Genomic DNA, 19,060 nt, shown 5'->3' with positions numbered 1-19,060 from the left:
GAAAGAAGCTTGGCCAAAGTAAGACTTTCTCTTGTGGAAAAGGGTGTAATTTTAACCTATCAAGATTTCCTTTTCACGAGTGTATGTTGTGACTATGGAACTTGCTTGGAAGGTGCTCTGGAAGAATGCAGGTTTAATTTTCCATAATAGTGAATGTGAAAATAAGAGGCTGCCTAGGTTGTATAACTTTGGCAGTGAAATTCTGATATGTCCTTCTAGAAATATGTTTGAGAGCCCTAGAGATTATGCAAGTTTTATACATACTGGTCACATCAAAGAATTCCCTAAGTAATTAAAAATTTTCTCTTCTATTAATATCCACCCTCCACCTCTATCATATAACCTACTTCCCAAACCTAAAAATTTCACTAAATTTTAAGACAATAAATTCCAGGAGAGGTAGTATATCACGATTGACAGAAAATTGGTTTTATGTCCAGAAAGATTTGGATTCAAGTCCTATCTGAGACAACAATGTTATATAAATCTGAATAAATCGCATAACCATCTTGTGCACCTAGCAATACTCTAAGGCTGTAAATTGCAAAAGCATTAATCTGTCTTGGTACTGGGTTTTATTCACTGGGAATTAACTAGACTAATGAAATTGTAGTTTTAATCCAAAAATATGTATATGATGTCTTAACCAAGATTTTTAGGACACTATACCTAAACATTTTGATTATTGCCAAACTAAAACATCTCATTTATTTTTGACAGTGATACAAATATAGCAGGTAGAAAGTTTTTTATAGACTATGGCATGGTTTAAAATAAAGTTCATACAATTGTTGATATAGAGTTGGAAATGTAGAGATAATCCAGGCTTACTTCTCATTTTGCAGATTAGGAAATCAAGGCCCAAAGAATTTAAATCCCACCAATAAGAAATAGCAAAGCTTGGATTTAAATCATGATTATTTGATTTCCAGGACTTTTGATTTCTCCATTATACCCTAGATTCCAGCATTTTAACACAACTATCCACTTTCATCATAATCAGGACTTTGCCAATGACCAATAAAGATAGGCAAAGAAGGATAATTTCTATCAGTTAAGCATTTCTATTTTGAAACTATGCCCTCTGGAGAATTATCACATATTATAGCACTTAATTTCCTTGAGGATAAGAACTACTGCAGTTTTGTTTTTGTATTTTCAGCATGTGTCACAATGACTGGTTCATAATAGAAATTTTAAAATATGCTTGCTGATTGATTTATTATATTCCAGAATAATCTCCAAAGGACTCATTAGGTCAGATTATATCAGGAACACATAGACATTGCAGAGTCACTCTGAAATAAATTCAAAGATCAACTCTAGTCCTAGATACCACATAATAATACCAGTAGCTCATAATTAAACCATGCCTGTGGAATATTAGGCCAAAAGCCTTTTTGTAACTTGTTATTTCTGGATTGAGTGCTCAAACTTGGAACTCCAAAGGTGGGTGGTATAATATTTGGTTCTAGGGTTGGGAACCTGAAGCATGGAACTTTATCCTTCTGAGACACTTGTAGAACTCTACTGCAAAATCAGGTTTAATATATCTTAAGCCAACTCTCAACATTAGAAACTTTTCCCCTTATGTCGAGTATTTTCTTATATCCTCATAAAAGTTCCTTTAATCTCAATCTCTCTCTCTCTCCCCCCCCAACTTCTTTCTCTCCTCCACAGACAACTAGAGTAAACCTAATCCTCCTTTTACCTTCTACTCCTTTAAACACTTGAAGACAGATATCCTTTCACCTCTAAGTGCTTCACTTCTTCAGATTAAACATACTGCATTATTTCAACTCATTTTAATATGGGATGATCACCAGGCTCTTCCCTATACTGTCAACTCTTTCATCCATCAGATGCCTCCGATTTATCAATATTCTTCCTCAAACTTGATGCCTAGAATTGAATACAAAACAATGGGTCTATCATCTGCCTTGTTTTGTACATTTTTGGACATTTGTACATTATTTGTACATCTTGATTCAATTTAAGATTTCAATACCTTTTCATGCTCCAATAAAAGAACATTTTGGATCACCCAAAATTTCCAGGACCTTTTCAGACAACCTATTTTACCATGTCTCATCACAACTTATATTTGTGAAGTTTGATTTTTTAATCTAAGAATAATACTTTATACTTATTCTCTGTTAAGTTTCACCTTAGTAGATTTGGTCCAATATTATATAAAGTTGAAACTTTTAGGGATGTTAACTTGATCATATAACATATAACACATCACCTACACCTTCCTTCTAGAAGTCATCTTCATGACTGATAGGCACGCCAGCTGTATCTTTATGCAAGTTAATAATTTGCTAAATATTATAGTGCCAGAGGCAGACTTTTGGGGGGAATACCATGATAGGTAACTCTTCAGATTGACATCCCACCATTACCAATTGTATTTGGTCAAATTGGTTCCAAATTTATGTAATTATACTCTCATTTAGCTCACAAGCTATTTTTCTTGTTTACAAATGTCCACATGTCCAATGCCATATGGGCACTGGGTCTCTTCACCACATGAGAGCATTGTTTCATGATCTCAATGATAAAATGAGAGATTCAATCAATATTTTGATGAGATCTAATCAAACTGTCTATAACATTTCCTTGAACTACCAATTAAATAAAACAGTTAAAAATCAAAAAAAAAAGAAATGATAGCACCATCTTGAGATGAACTATTCCTGATGAAGCCATACTAGTTCTTTATTATCATTGCTTCTATTTCTTTTGTTGTTGTTGTTTTCAGTTATTTATGATTCTTCATGAAGCCCTTGGGGTTTTCTTTGCAGAGATACTGGAGTGGTTTGTCATTTCCTTCTCCAGCTCATTTTACAGATGAGGAAGCAAACAAGGTTAAGTTCTGGGGTCATTTTGCTAGTAAGTTCTGAAGATGAATATGAACTCAGGACTTTCTGACTTCAGGTACAATATTTTATCCACTGTCCTACTCATATGTCTTGCTTCTGTTTCTAGATTTTCACAAATCATTTTATCAATAATGCAAGAACTTTTCCAGGAATTCCTTTCTTTTTTTGCAAGTTGGATCACTTTTTCCTTTCTGCAGCACATCTCCCATTGTGTGATTCTATTTTCTATGATCATTGAAGGTAGCCCAACAATCAATCCAGAATATTCACAGCAATATAGAAGAAAATTCTTTCTATAAATATTTGATGAATCATCACTTATCCTTTGCCTACAACATTTCAATGAAGGGAATTTCGAGGCAGTTCATGCCACCTTCAGATTGCTCTAATTGGTAGAAGATTTGTTCCCTTAAGTCAGGTTTAAATTTACCCTTTACAACTCTCACTCATTGCTGAATTCTCTGAAGTCTTTCTTGCTTTTTCCTGGTCTTATTTTGGTTTAAAATTCCCTATTAGCCATTTTGTACTGTCCTTTCCCTATCTTAATATCACTCCCCTGGGCAGAAAAGACAACCTTCTCTAATGACTGATATAAGACCAGGGCTGGATCGAGGCAAAGCAAAAAAACATATGAGATTGAGAATTGAACAGTTCTTGTTTTAGTGGCCATAGCAGAACACAAAGTAGCCATAGAGTTGGAGGACAGGGAGACTGATGTTTTGAAACTGCTTCCAGTTTTAGAATTTTGTAATACAAATCTGGAATTCTGCATTCACCTATACTTTACTACTTCTACAATAACTCCTCTGTCTCCAGGCCTTCTACTCACCATGTTTAGAGTCAATTAAACTAGAGAAATTTAACCCAGAGCCAATTTCTGCAACCATTTTTTTTCATAATGGGAGAAAACCAGAACATAAAACGTTGTGTTTGAGATCAGGAAAACAGGATTTAGGTTTCACCTTCAATGATGGTTATGTAATCAAGAGCATATTAATATTGAGATTAATGATACCTGTAATGTTTATCTTACACGATTGTTTTGAGACTCAGGTGAGATAAAGGAATGCAAAAAGCTTTGTAACATTTAAATTGCTCTAGAAATTCCATCACTGCCACTATCATTGCTACTACTGTCATGGATAACTACTAAGATCACATGAGTGAATTTGTTCAATTTACTTCTCTCAGGTCTCAAATTCTTTCTATGTTAAATGAGGCAGGTGGATGGGTGGATCTCTAAGGTCCATTCCAATTTTTGATCATAGCTTTGGAAGATCTGCATGAAGTCACTTTTGTTATTGGTCATACTTTGGTTTTATGTCTTGGTTTGCACAACTAGATTCATGCTTTGTCCATTGTGACCAAATCCCAAGATGTTCAGCAACCTTAATCCTCTACCTTGTTCCTTTCTGCCTAATCATTAGCTTTGGCACCTTGCTCCACACTCTATTTACTCTGGACTGAAGACCCACCCATGATCCACAATCCTTGTGATTAACAAGCTTCCAGACTTCCCTAAGACTAACTGCCAAATTGGATCATTGCCTGCTATCTGCAATCAGATTACCTGGATGCCATGCTCTGTTCACCTGCAGAGAAACCCACCTGCTTCCTATTGTTGGACCTCCTTTTTATTCATTAAACTAATTAATATTTATTAGGTGCTTTTTCATTTCTCTCTTTGTTTTTCTGGATCTTAGCTCTGTACTTTACACATTGTGGACATTCAATAAATATTTGTTGAATTAAGCCAAATTACATACACAGAGCACTGCTCTAGATGGTGAGGGAGACATAAAGTTAAAATAAGACATAATTCCTATCTTCATGTAACTTATTGTCTAGCAGAGGGATCTGATAAAACTCAAATAATTAAAGTATATAATTTTAAATGAAAAGTTCACTAAAGAGTTACAAAAACAAATGCTACTTGTAGTCCAAGGAAGAAGACTACTGTTATCAATCAGAAGGATCAAGGAAAACTTCAAGGAGGTGTCATTTGAGTTGGACAGATTGGTAAAAATGATGATATAGATTTTTAAAGGTTTGGGTAACATCAGAGTATAGAAAGTTTTGAATGCCAAAAAAAAGGAGTCTGAAGCTTACTCATGGAAGACTTTGAGCAAAAAATTACCAAACTACTTGATTGAATCTCCAAATATCCCGTTCCAACCTGATCTAAAAAGTGTGAGTAGTTGTCTATTATATTTGAGACACTGTCCTAGGCACTGGAAATAAAATGATAAAATATAACAATATAGCAAACAACAATCTGTGAGCTCAGGGAGATATTCCACCATCTGACAGGATTTCCTAATTTCATCTAATACCAGGATCTCCCCAAATTATCAGCCCTAGTTTAGGGATCTGTTCAATCTCTGTGCCGCAAGTAACCATGTTCTAATATGCTTGAACCCTACCTAGGCTTAGTCCTGACAGTTTTTATAAGCAGGAGTAGACTAGTTACTAACTTTTCTCTGGTTGAGTTCAATAATATTGAAGTTATACTTCTAGTAGGTACTATTTTTAGCTTATTAATTAATAATAAAACATAATTATGAATCAGAATAACTGTTAATCTGTATTAAGTAGAGGGGATTTGGTAATCAGGAATTTCTAACACTGATAAAAGTCAGAAATCTGAACAAAATAAAAAAAGGGAGTGGGTAAAGTAGGTCTGATGTGATATTACTGACTATTTGCTAATTATTCTAAAATCTTTGGGAAAAAATATGACTAGTACTTGCTAAGTATGCCTAGAATTACTTGTAAAGATAAAATTCCATATCTCTAACAAGGAATGTGCTGAGCCAAAAGGATTGAAAGGCTTGATATCTTGACAATTCATGCTGGTGAAATGTGAAATTAATTTGTAGAATTTAATAAATGTTATCTGCAAGCAGTAACATGATTGTCTACCCAATTGATGCTCTAATTTCTTCTTTCTCACCTACTATGCCAACCTAGAGTGTAAAAATGGACTTGCATAAACCCAAAGTACATTAGAGTAGGTCACAAAAGTAAGTTTACTTAATGGGATGAAGTCTTCTAACCTTATGTACATGTGCACTGGAGTCTCACCTCATCAAAAACCTGGAGTATAGCCACTATTTATGAGGGAGCCAGATGGGATATGACTGGAAAGAAACAAAAGAAATGACCCAAATCTCCCTATACTTTTTAGGATGCACTTGAGAAATTTCCTTTGCATCCCCTGAGAAATTAATCTTTGAATCTCTGAAGAAGGTAGAAAATTTCTTTTGTAGTTGTGTCAAAGCAGATGATGCTAGGGAACTGATTGATTTTCTCTTTCATTTCAAAAGCCAAATAATAAGACTGAGGAGAGGCTGAGAGGGAAGGTGTTTTGTTCCTCCTTGAGATTCACTGATCAGGGAAATTTAATTAAGAAGTGAAAGCAGATAAATTCTTCAGCCTAAAAACAAAGAGAAGAGCCTGGTATATTATCTACTTTCACTAGCAAGTTAGCTTGCATAAGTTAAAATCATGCCATGCCCAGAAAATGTAAAGTTGTTAAAGTCATGGTTTTAAAAGGCATCAAGTTTTCAACCTGAGGAGATTTTTGCAGCTCCAGAGATTTCTAAATATTATAAAACAAAACAATGTTTAAAAGGAGAAAGTGTTAGATTGGGCATCACTTTGTGTTTAGTCTACTAATAAAGTCATGAAATTTTTATAGTGTGACCAAGGTCACTACTCTAATGAGAAGATAGAATGAAGTCATAGTTTATGGAACTTTATTTATTATCTTACATTTCCACAAAGTTATCTTTGAATTTTAAAACCCTTAATGGTAAAGGGGATGATTCTGTATCCTAATTAGAAATACATTGACTTGGTCTATTCACTCCTATAACAATGACTTAATTCAGAAGTCATGATATTAAGGGTTTGAATAGGGAGTGATGAAGAACTAGTTTTATTGGTGCTTTCTTCTACCATGGGGTGGAGAGAGACAGGGAAATGGTGCTGCACAAGTCAGTAAGAAAGAATGGGTGGGGATGTAGAAGGTTTTGAATGTTAGGGTAAGGAATTAGAAGAAGCACTACAAGGAAATTCTCAAGGTCTTGCTGAAACACTTTAATATCATTTCTGAGATATGGGAGACTGTGGCATAGAGATATAGATATAGGGATATAGATACAGATACATAGATATAGAGACAGTGGCACCCAACATAGCATGCCCAGATCAAAGAAGGTACTATGCTCTATTAGCAAAGCACAATCTCAATAACAAAATATAAATGTGAGATGCACGCATCTAGAAATATCTTCATCCCAAATGTACAAATGAACTATTTGTGCCTGACCTGTGATAGTCTTCCAAGCTCTTATTAGACTGATCAACCACAGTAGAGCACTCTGTCCCATGAATGCAATCTTATGATACCATTGGTCCTCTGCAAGTTTGAAGGATGAACAATGACAAACTTGAATTTTAATCAGAGATTTAGGAACCTAAGAACTCAACTACTCCTTTATTTCACAAAGAGAAAAACTGAGATGCAGAAAGATAAATTGACTTGTCCCAGTTTCCAAATAAACTTAGTAGCATAGCCCACTGATAAAGATCTAAGACTTCAGACTAAATTTAGTGTGCTTTTGGTGGAAGGTCTGTCTCAGGCATAGTTACATTTTCTCTTCTCTTAGCTACTATTTGGAGAATACTTTTAACTTAGACTCTATTTTAACATGAAGTGCATTACTTAGAATGAAATACCACTATCAACCTCCATGTTAAATAAGGTGGGGGGAAGGGCAGGTAATCTATCCAAATAGGTGGTTAGATTTATTTTATAGATATTTCTAACTATCTTAGTCTGATATTTTATTTTAGAAAGGTATATTTCTCTTTCACTTGTAAATAACTAGAAAATGTGTGAAATGCAGTGTGTAGTTTCAGGTGATAGAAAAAACCCAAAAGAATGGAAGTCTAGATAGGGAACCCAGAAGCAAGAGTAGCACCAGGAGAAGGGGAAATAACTGGATTTTGATGTGGGCAAGTTTCTGAGTCCAAGGAACTTAGGCTCAGTGATCAGGAAGATAAAGAGTAAAACGAGATTCGTTAATCAGGAAAGTTTAAGTAAGATGTAAAAGCAAATAAATTCTTCAGTCTCAGAGTGAGAATCATTAGCGCACCAACTTGGGAGAAGTTGGTGCTATTCAAAGAAGACTATGGGTCCTGAAGTTCCAGGTTTTAGGGGTAGATTGTGCATCTTCTGTATCACTTGATAATATTTTTATTAAAGAATTGACTATAAACCTCATAGTCTAAAATAATATTAACATTTTAAAATAATTCTTCAAGTTTTAAACTGATCAAATCACCATTGTGGAATATGACAACATGCAGAGGAGAGAACATCTAGCTCTAAATCCTTAGTCCAGACATGCTGAGTAAACAAACTCTTAATCCACTCAAGCTAAAGAAATAAAGTTCAGATGTTATGGTTCTATTTGTAGCTCTATTCCTCATTTTGTTTATTTTTACTTTCTGAGGCAAAAACCCAAAGAACATCACAAATAAAGACCTCAAATGGACTATCTTTTTTATAAAAAAACAAATCAAAACAAAATGTGTTATGTTGCTAAGGAAAATCATGAAAGCCAAATTAGATTTTGAGACAACACAACATCTCAATATCTCAAGACCCTGCTTAACAATTCATTGGTTTCCATGTCTTACTCACTTCCTTTCTAGGCTCTGGGCCTGGCCTGACTTGTCTTCCACACCCTTTATTAGCTTCTGCTTTAATTCTATTACTTTTTATTCAACTTTCCCTACAAGAAAAGTAAGAACCACATGAACCTAGGTCATAAAAATATGAAACCATCAACCTGCTGATAAACATATGAACCAGTGCCACTGATTAATTGTGGGTGTGCTCATGATTGGCACTAGTCACCATGTCTAAAGTATGCTGGGTGGTGGATTTCCCTGAATTTCCAGAGATTTTCTTAAATTGCAATGTACAATTTGTTACTCATTCAACAAGCATTTATGAAGTACCTCCTTTTGAGTCAAGTATTATTCCTTAATGAAAGTTAAATAACCCCTGCCTTTCAGAAGTTTATATGCTAGAGGAAAACTAGGTGGTACAGTGGAGTATAGGCCCTGGAGGCAGGAGGATGATATGAATTCAGATTTAGCCTCAGACACCAGCTATGTAATCTCGGACAAGTCACTTAAATACAATTGCCTGTCCACCAAAAATAATAAAGTATGCCTTTCCCAAATATATGGGGGAAAAGCTTATATTCTATTTTGGAAGATATCAATCATCACACATTTATTAATGTTCCTATTTTGCCTGGCACAAGGCACTCACAGTGACAAAAGTCTTTGCATTCAAAAGGCTTACATTTTGTTTAGGGAAAACATCAAACAATCGATCAATCATTTACTAACTACTGTTTGCCAGATGTCATTCTAGGCATTAAGAATACAAAGAGAAAAAATGAAATCCGCCTCACTTTTTAGGGTTATGTACATAGATTCATATATATATATATATATATATATACACACAAATATATGTATTTGTATTTTATCATAGTAAAGTCAAAACAGAGCTGCTGATGTTTCTTCTGTAGGGAAGTGAACAGATCCATCATATGCTTTAGGAATAGCAATTTGGCAGCTAGGTGGAAGATACACTGAAGAAAAGAGAGATGAGACGGAACAGAAAAACCTGACCTATCATTTTGGAAAACAAGAAGAATACAAAAAGATAGAGATACATATATTCACATCCCTTCTCTAAAGAATACAGCATAAAAGGAAAAAAAGGGGAAAAAAACCTGAAAGAAGAGAAATGTGGTAGGTGATGAAATCCTGCCAAAGCATGATTGGTTTCCCACTGAGAGAAAGGTAAATCTAGACAGAAACAACTAGAGTGAATGATAGAGCCATGACAGAGCTGGCCTTTTTCTGGGGCCTTAGCACAAATATGCTGCATTGCTTCTCAGTGAACAGAACAGACAACTGACAAATGGCATTGGTCAGTAGAACTGCTTGGCATGTGAATCCTTGCATTGTTTATATAAGTGCCATTGATGGTCTTTATATTATGACAAATTTTGTGGTTAAGTTGTGTGTAGCTATGGTTTTTGAGATGTGCAGGAAAAAAGTACTAATTGAATTAATTCCTACAAACTTCTCAGCTTAAAAATCTCATTCCCCCCCCCATATATTATTCACTCACAAATAAGTAGCGATGTTTACTTCATTGAGTTTTGCTTTTGAGCCTCTGCTGTATGGTATTTTTACCCTTAGTTATGAGTGACTGGCAGACACTTAATTATTGCAAACAATTTTGTTCCCATACTGAGTACATATGGCAGTGTCTGTCTTTGGTTAACAGCTGTACTTTCTGTTTGCAGAAACTAGTGGGACTCTGTCTCTTTGCCTCATCAAATCCATGCAGCGTTTTTGCTCAATGGGGTCATTTCATCTCTAACTGCTATACATCAGAGCACTATAATTTCCAACCACACTGTGGCAAACTGCGCTTTAAGGAAAACTGCAAATGCAAAATAAACAAAATGATCATAACACTAGTTATGGTAATGAAGGTACATACATACAACCAATTGGATGAAGAAAATTCCTCATATTGTCTATAATTGCTAAACTTTAAGACTTGAAAGCAAAACTTGAGCACTCCATGCATATTATTAAGTTAATAATTTATATATATACATATATATATATATATATATATATATATATATATATTCACACTAGACCCATAGCAGCTGCATTCTAAAGTACTTGAAAGAACTGGTAGATAACAATTGCTGATCATTCTCACTGATGTTTGAATGAGCATGGAGAAAAGTAGAGGTGGCATATGTCCTAAGAAGGGCAAATGTTCTAATTTCCAAAGAAAATAAAGTATTATCTATAATATAGTATATAAACTGTAGTCCATTGGAGCTATTCTTGATTTGGATTCTAAGCTATTCCCTCACCATCTATTCTGTTTACCAGAAATCATTCTGGTTCCCTCCCACTAAAACCTTGTATCATACTGCTAGGTCTCTGGCCTTGAAATGGGCTTTTGTAATGTCTTCCCTAGGTCTGAGCCTCCATGAATTCAAAAACTATACACTCAGCCTCTTTCTAGTACCTCCTTGAGTTATCTTCCCCAAATAGAATGGGACTTCTCTGAGTGTAGGGCCTATTTTATTAACTTCCAAATGTATTCCAAATACTTAGCACAGTTTTGACACACACTTAGAACCTAATTTTCTCTCTCTCCATCTAGCAAAAATATCAGTTGATTTTGCTAAATAGGTGATGAAGTCCTGCCAAAGTATTGCAAATGAATCAATGATTATAAAGAGCCTTCACCAAGAAAAGTTCAGGCTACTCTAACCTAGCTTTCCCTTTTTTGGGCAAGATTATGAGATGGTAAATTAAGGGAATGTTGTACTTTAACTCTATTTTTGGCGAATTAATAGTTAACAAGTTATAAAATGCTATTCTTGCTGATAAACTGGAGAGATGTCTTCTGAATCTGGTTATATTTTTCTTACTGATTACAGTTTTGGAGAGATTTTCAAATGTTTTCTAAATTGTCTACTCCATTATTTTTCTTTATTATTTCTGCTTTAAGAACTCTGATTTCTTAAATGATTGCTACCCTAATATATTATTATTAATGTCTTATCATTTTTAGGCCATTCTGGAATCTATTGTCAATATTCTATGATTTCTGAAAAATCCAGAGGTCTTCGCCTTCTAGTAACTTTTAGTATTAGACATTTGTCAGGATCATTATGAAGTGAAAAAAAAATTTCCCAATCTCATATCTAGTATATATTAATGGCAAGAGTTGAACAAAGGCTTCTTGATTCCAAGACCAGCATTCAATACGGTACAACAAATTGTCTCTTAACAATGTGGTATGTCAATAAAAATAGCAAATGTGATCTTAGGCTACTTTAAAGATACATAGAGTTCAGAATGACAGAGGTAATACAGCATGGTCATCTCATATCAACAGTGTTGTGTTCGGTTACAATATCATATTTTGTGGATATTGATAAGCTACAAACTATCCATTGAATTCAACTAGGATGGTCAAGGTTTTCAAGATCACGATGTATGAGGATCATTTGAAATAAAGATGTTTAGACTGGAAACTGAAGACTTAAGGGAGCCATGCTAGATTTCTCTGAAGGATTATCATAAGGAAAAGAAATTATATTTAGACTGCTATCTTTCAAGGGCAGAACTCTGATAAGAGCGATGGATGAATGTTGCTTAGAGTTTAGTTGTATGAAGAAAAAAAATTAATAAAGCAACCCCAAAATTAAATGGGTTATTTCTCTTCACTTGAGATCTTCAAGAGAGGATTGAATGACTAGTAGAGGGAGAGAAGGAAGGAGAATGTTAACAGAACTTTTCAGTCATAAATGAGTTTAACTAGATTGTGATAATTCTTTCTAACTCAGTTTGTCATGTCAAAACAGAGACACAATATAAGTTATTGGACAGAATCATGGTTAAAGGCTTTGGAGTCAGTAAGATTTGGAGTCCAGTACAATCTCTGATATATACTTGCTATATGACCCCAGAGAAATTTTTTAGTATCCAAATTAAAAGTTGAAATATAGGACTATACTCTCTCTCTTTATATATATATATATATATATATATATATATATATATATATATATGTATACTAAAATCATATATGTAGAGCAAAACACATGTTTACATATATATGTAAACAATTATACTCAGTACTTTCATATAACTGACAATCAATCTAATTAGGTTCATTTTTTTAAAAAAGTTATTAGGGAGTAGTAATAATAATAATACAACAACTTTATATATGCAGTGGAATTATACCCTGTTTGGTCAAATATTATCTTCCTTCTCTACCTCTTTTCATTTTATATATATATATATATATATGTGTACATATATATATATATACCTGTATGAGATGAGAGTCACAGCAATGCCAAAGACAATAAATCATTTGGATTAGGTTCTACTTGTTTTAAATAAGTGATTAAGTGGGCAATTAATAATTCATTCTTGAAATCTAGAAGTCATTCTTGAGATACATGATAAAACATTTGAACCTTTAATTGAAGAAATAAGAGATTAAAATATTCAAATTGATGAACACCTGTCTGAAATCACTTTCAAAGTTTCAACATATACAGCCTGCTTAAAGATGTTATATTTTATTAACAATTAAATTGATACCACTAATTATTCATTGCAATTTTATACTAGATTTTTATACCATTACATTACAATTTTATGGTCATTTTCTGGTACTTTCCTCAAAATATCAAAATGTATATGCTACCTTATTTTCATCATGACTAAAGGAATGATTACCCTTATATAAAAATTCAATACTGAGTACTTTACGTAAGCATAATTAAATACTTCAATGGCTATGTGATCTCACCTATGTGAGTAAGGTCAAGAACATTCACCTAACTTATATGAGTCATCTATAACTTCCCATGTTTTCCATAGGGTGTCAACCAAACATAGTGAGAAATTTCCTTGAATTCTTGACATATGAGGATACTAATGGAGTGCATAGGCTGCCTAATAGTTATTCCTAGCTCTTATAATATTTGGAATTCAAGTCAATCAATAAACAAATGTCAATCCATAAATATTTATTAAGGGCCTAAGTGCTATCAATTCAATTGCCAAAATAATGTTTCTAAAACAAAAGTCTTGACCAAGTAATTCCCCTGCTTAAGATTCTTATTAGCTCCCTACTGCCTCTACAAATTCCTCAGCTTGGTACTTCAAGTCATTCACAGTGTAGCTACTCTCTGTTCCAACATAATTGCTTTACCTACTTCTTATACTCAGCATTTCAAATTTCACCTTGCTACTTTTATTCAGGATATCACATACTTGGAATGAACTCTCTCATCACTCCCATTCCTTAGACTCTTTAACTTTCAAGGGCTCAACTCCACTGTCACCTCCTTTTTCCTCTGGAAAATTTATCTAAGTGCTGTATCTATATCCCAGTCCAAGAAGAAAGCAATCTTACAGGCAGGTACTATTTTTCAATTTTATCTTTCTGTGCTTAAGAGTTTAACATATAATAGATTCTTAATAAATTCTTGGTTGAATTGAAACTTGTTTTAAAGGAAATCTGCTTCATAAATTAAAATAGAACTATCAGTTCCAACATAAATATTGTTTCTCCTTAATTCATTTTTTCATAAACTCATACAAAAAATTGAAGTGATTAATGTAACTACTTTTAAAGTGGTCCTACCATGTGACAAAAAGTAGTTTAGAGAATATATCTTTTGTAACAGCCCAAAAAAATGAAAACAGCAGAAATATCAGAGGCCTTCAGTCCATTCACTGAAATTCCCCTGGATTATCAGGTTTAGCTTTTTTATTTTCGTCCTAACATTTAAATGGTAGAAATAAAATCCACCCCAAGTCATCACCTCAATAATGAACTTTCAATTTATGGAAGGCAATGATTGAGTGTAATAAATTGACTATGTTTTGTGGTTATTAAGTGTTTCTTAAACTGAACTAAAGACAAGAATCTATGATATATGGATACATTCAGAAACATTATACCCAGGATATGATTCTTCTCATTACTGTTGGGGGAGGCAGAGGGCAGTCCAGCCATGTAAGATCAGTGGACTCCCAGCCAGATAGATGTGTTCCTGATATAACCTAGTTGAACTTCTGTATCTCTCATTTAAAAAAAAAAATGGAGACATCAATAATGATACCACTTTATACGATCTTTATATATTGTATTACAGTAAATAATCTTTAGGATATAAGCCAATATCTTGCATAAAAAGTATCATAGATCTTGTTTTATTTTTTTAAAAGTCATCTTCAACTGGGGAACAAAACCTAGGCTAAAACTTTATATTGCTTTTCTTTTGGAATATCCTCAATGACTCTGGGGATTTTTGTTTGTTTTGTTTTGTTTTTGTAGGAATAGGACAACAGATAGCACTTGAGTAGACAGTAGACTGAAAGCTTAAGCCTGCCCAGCTTCTCTCTGTTTGCTATGGTAACTTCGAGATGTTTAGCCGTCTACCAAGGTTCTTGAAAGTGTATTAAGACAGGAACTAAGTAAACACAACAGGCTGATTCGTTTTACTGCCCAGTCCCCAGAGTCTACAAAATCAGTCAAGTGAATCCCTCCTGCTGCCCAACTTCCCTCACTCCCCCCCACTTCCCATCCCCCACGATGCCATTCTTTTGCTGTTCTGAACCCATCCCCTCCCACCCCCCACCCCCAAGCAAGATCTGGCAAAGAAGGGAGGCTTTTTCATAGACCAGTTGCTTTTCATTTATTTTCTTTTTTTTCCAGGCACCCTTGCTAAGCTCTCTCGGGTACTGAGTTCATGGGTTAACGTTTGCCAAACCAGTGACCACAAATGTTAACTGCAGATGACGGGAAGGGAGGAGCTAAGGACTCCAGAAAGGCTCCCAAAGTCTGGAGATCACCTGCTCCCCAGGATCAAAGATGCCAAGGTCATGTGACTCCCCTTGCACACAGCTGGGGAGGAGGTGGTTAGAGGAGCTAATCAAAGTGTCTATGATGACTTCACGGGGCATTGTTTTAGGATCCAGCTGTGGAGGTTCGCGGGAAACGAGGGCCTCGGGAGAAACTGCAGCTGCAGCAGCTCTAAGCACCAGGCACCTCCCAGGGAAGACTAAGGGCCATCCGATCTGATCGGCAGGAGGAATGCAATGAGACACTACCTGGGGCTGTCCCCCCAAAATCACATAATGTCAAATCGAGAAAAACCCATACTTTTATATACACATTATATATATATCATATATATGTATCATATCTATACATATCTATATCTATCCATATCCATATATGAAAACAGACCCTACTCAACTCTCTAGCATATGAGGGAGACAGGTCCAGAGAGGTGAAACGACTTGCTAAGGTCACCAAATTTCAGATTACAAGCCTGGTAGGACCCAATGGATTTTCTATTCCAATCCCCTTTTAGGATCTGCGGTTTAGAATTAGCTCATACCTTAATGGTCACTTAGTTCATTTCTCATTTGATAAATAAGGACTGAGATCCAGAGAGAACAAGGAACATACCCACAACAAGCAAAAGGTAAGCCCAAACAGCAGGTGGAGGGTCTAGAGCACTGAATTCATTGTCTGGAAGTCATGGGTTTCAAATAACTGGCTTAGTTACTTTCCTAGGGGAACTTGGGGAAATCCTTAAATGTTTCTGGGAGCCGCAAGCATCCTCATCTATAAATCTGAAGGAGCTGGGCTAGATGACCTCTAAAGTCCCCTTCAGCTGAAAACCTTTGATCTTAGCACTTCTCTGAGCTTCAGTTTCCTCTTCAGTAAAATGAAGGGAGTGGATGTGCAGTCTAACTTAGGGCCTAGGCCCTGGAAAATTGTGTAATTCTATGAAGTCCCAAGGCCTCAGTTTGCTCCTCTAGAAAATGGAAGCTTGAAGGTCCTTTTCTGATCCATGCTCTTTCCAAGACTAGGGATGGCTGTCTTCACGATAGCTAGCAGCTGCTTAGTTTTTCTAGGGTTGTTTCTTTCCTCTTTCCATCGCTTAATTATTATGTAAATAAACAATCGGTCTTGGGGTTAGGGGGTGGTGATGGGGGAAGTCCTCAGGGGCAGAAGTAGGGAGGAGAGGGGGAGGAGGAAAAGCCAGGCGCACCTTGACAGCCCTTTCCCAAAGTACACAAGGAAGAGAAGGATCCGGTTGCGACTGGAGCGAACTCTGCCCGAGCAAAGTTCAGACTAAACCAGCGCTTTAGGCAGTAACTTCCCTCCCTTCCTTTCCCCCTCCTTCCCTCCCTCCCTCCCATCATGCACACACTCCCTCCACTTCTTCCTGCCTCAGCACCCCCTCCTGTCCTGCGCTGGGTTTTGCTTCAGCAATAACTAATCCCCAGGCTTGGATCCCGACACTTGTCACACATGCTCCCCCCACCCGCCTTCACCCCGGCTTCTCTGGCCCAGCCTAGACCTGCCCGAGGCTGGAGTACAGCAGGCTACTCACCATCTCCTGCTTGAGAAGATGGAGCTTGGTTTCCAATCTCTCCAGGGCACTGGAGTTGCTGCGTCTAGGAGAGCCAGAGGCTGGGGAGGACGAGGAAGAGGAGAAAGAAGAGGGAGACAAACTGCAGCTGCTGCTGTTGCAGCTGCTGCTGCTGCTGCTGCTGCACCCCCTGCCCTGGTCCTTGTCCTTGTCTCTGTCTCTGTCCCTGCCCGGCTCCTCCCCACGGAGCGATCGTACTAGGCTCTCTGGCACTTTGCGCCCCAGCTTCAGTTCGATGTCTCTCAGGTCTGGAAGTGGGCCGTCTTCCATGGCTTCTTCTTCTTTTCTAAAAAAAAAAAAAAAAAAAAAAAAAAAAAAAAAAAAAAAAAAAATTAAAAAATTAAAAAAAATAATAATTAATAAATAAACCAGACTCCAGGCTCTTCGGATTAGAGGGCTGCAGTCGTTTGCAGGCTGCGGCAGCCGAAGCAGCCGATTTCCTCTATCCTCTCTGAATCTAACCGCGGCGCGCAGAGTTCATCGTCCTTTCCATAGTCTAGTATTAGCCTCTTGAGATTCACACTGGCAGTAAGCAGGAGTAGGGACCACAGCTAACTAGGGGTAGTGGCTCATCTGAAAATAGTTCATAATTATTAGAGTTACATTTTTGGTGGACCACCCACTGCAAAAGTAGTCAATTACGACTTCCCGAAAAAAAAAAAAAATAGAAAAGCCGGCTTATCTTTATGGGGGGGAAAATCCCCCAAACTAACCATTCACACCATTGCACTGTTCACTGACTGCCCATCTGCAACAACACGGCAACAATATAATGATGTAGTAACACTCCTGGCTTGTTTCATTTTCCAACCATATGTCTCCAAGTTTTCTGATTTATCTTGTATTTTCAGAAATCTCTGGTCACAGAAAAGTCGTTCGTGTGTACATATTCATTAAAGAGAGATATTCAGCATGGCTGGAGTTCAGCTGCTTCCTGGAAGTTAACAAGACTGGACTCCTTCTCCTTTGGATAGTTTGATCCAAGTCATTGTGTTTCTCCGATCCTCTGAAACTTTAAACCCCACTGGCAGGTGGACCAAAGCAGGGCCAACCCTTGTACCGTAGATCACAGACAAAAAGAGCAAATCTCAATTATTCTAACCCTACTGGACGTAAGGGAGCATAGGCGTCACATTTTAAGGGAGTCTCTAATAGTATCATTAGGTTTCCTACGCTCCCTTGGTAGTTTTTTTACCCTTACACTTTTAAAAAGTGTTCCAAATTAAGTTTAAAAAGCCAATTGACTTTAAGATATGCTACTTTCCAGAAACTAAGAAAAGGAAACCCAGCATCTGAGGTACTTCCAAATTACTAAAAAAAAAAGGAGAATTTTACTATTATATAGAGTTGTAAGTTTCAGACTTCATTGAATGTTTTTTAGTTCATTAATATAGTTAGAAAACGTTATAGTGTGGATTAGCTTATATAAACTGCCAGCTATCGTTTCTTTTTTTAAATTAAATAAAAATGCACAGGTTTTTATTTTTTAAAGAAAAACCATTGGACTTTCTTTAGCTCTGACGCTAAATATCTATTAACCTCAGAGGTAGATGTACTATTGAATTGACTCAGAAATTAGCATTTGGAAAAAATATGGTATTTAAAAAGTTAGAATGTTTTCACCCCGAAGACTATCAAATTATTTTATTTTTCATTGGGATTTTTCAGTGAATAGATTACTCAATTTAATACAAACCAATGAATATTTGAGTTCCTGATCTTGCTTGGAATCCATTCCCATTGACATCATTGAAGTTTGTCATTTGTATCCATGCAGCCTAGAATTTATGCTCAAGGCATTCTCATTTAGGAAACCTTTTAAGATTTGGAAATACAGACCTTATTTAATTGCATTTATTTTGTCAATGTGGTTGTTCCTGAGGCCAACATGCCAAAAATCCTTGTGTTACTTCTCATTCTAAGTAATAGTAATAGTAATAGTAATAGTAATAGTAATAGTAATAGTAATAGAAATAGAAATAGAAATAGTAATAGTAATAGTAATAGTAATAATGATAATAATAATAGCAATGTAAGTGTATTTAGCAGATAGCTGTGCAT

At 35.8% G+C, this 19,060-nt stretch overlaps 1 protein-coding gene across 2 annotated transcripts in view; it reads right to left on the bottom strand.

The window, feature by feature from the left end:
* LURAP1L (leucine rich adaptor protein 1 like) overlaps positions 1–18,012 on the bottom strand; it is a 60,232-nt gene extending 42,220 nt beyond the window's left edge. The window contains exons 1-2 of one of the 2 annotated variants that reach the window (XM_074197508.1): positions 17,713–18,012; positions 16,961–17,285 (exon numbers count right to left, since the gene is read on the bottom strand). In XM_074197508.1, coding sequence (XP_074053609.1) covers positions 16,961–17,269 — 309 coding nt within the window. In that variant the 5' untranslated portion in view covers positions 17,270–17,285; positions 17,713–18,012. The other variant, XM_074197509.1, reaches the window with a different exon arrangement.
* Between the last annotated feature and the right edge of the window lie 1,048 nt (positions 18,013–19,060).

The sequence above is a fragment of the Macrotis lagotis genome, chromosome 8, assembly GCF_037893015.1.
Source record: "Macrotis lagotis isolate mMagLag1 chromosome 8, bilby.v1.9.chrom.fasta, whole genome shotgun sequence".
Taxonomy (NCBI): Eukaryota; Metazoa; Chordata; class Mammalia; order Peramelemorphia; family Peramelidae; genus Macrotis; species Macrotis lagotis.
Note: the sequence above shows the minus strand (reverse complement) of the source record. Positions and strands in the feature narration are given on the sequence as shown.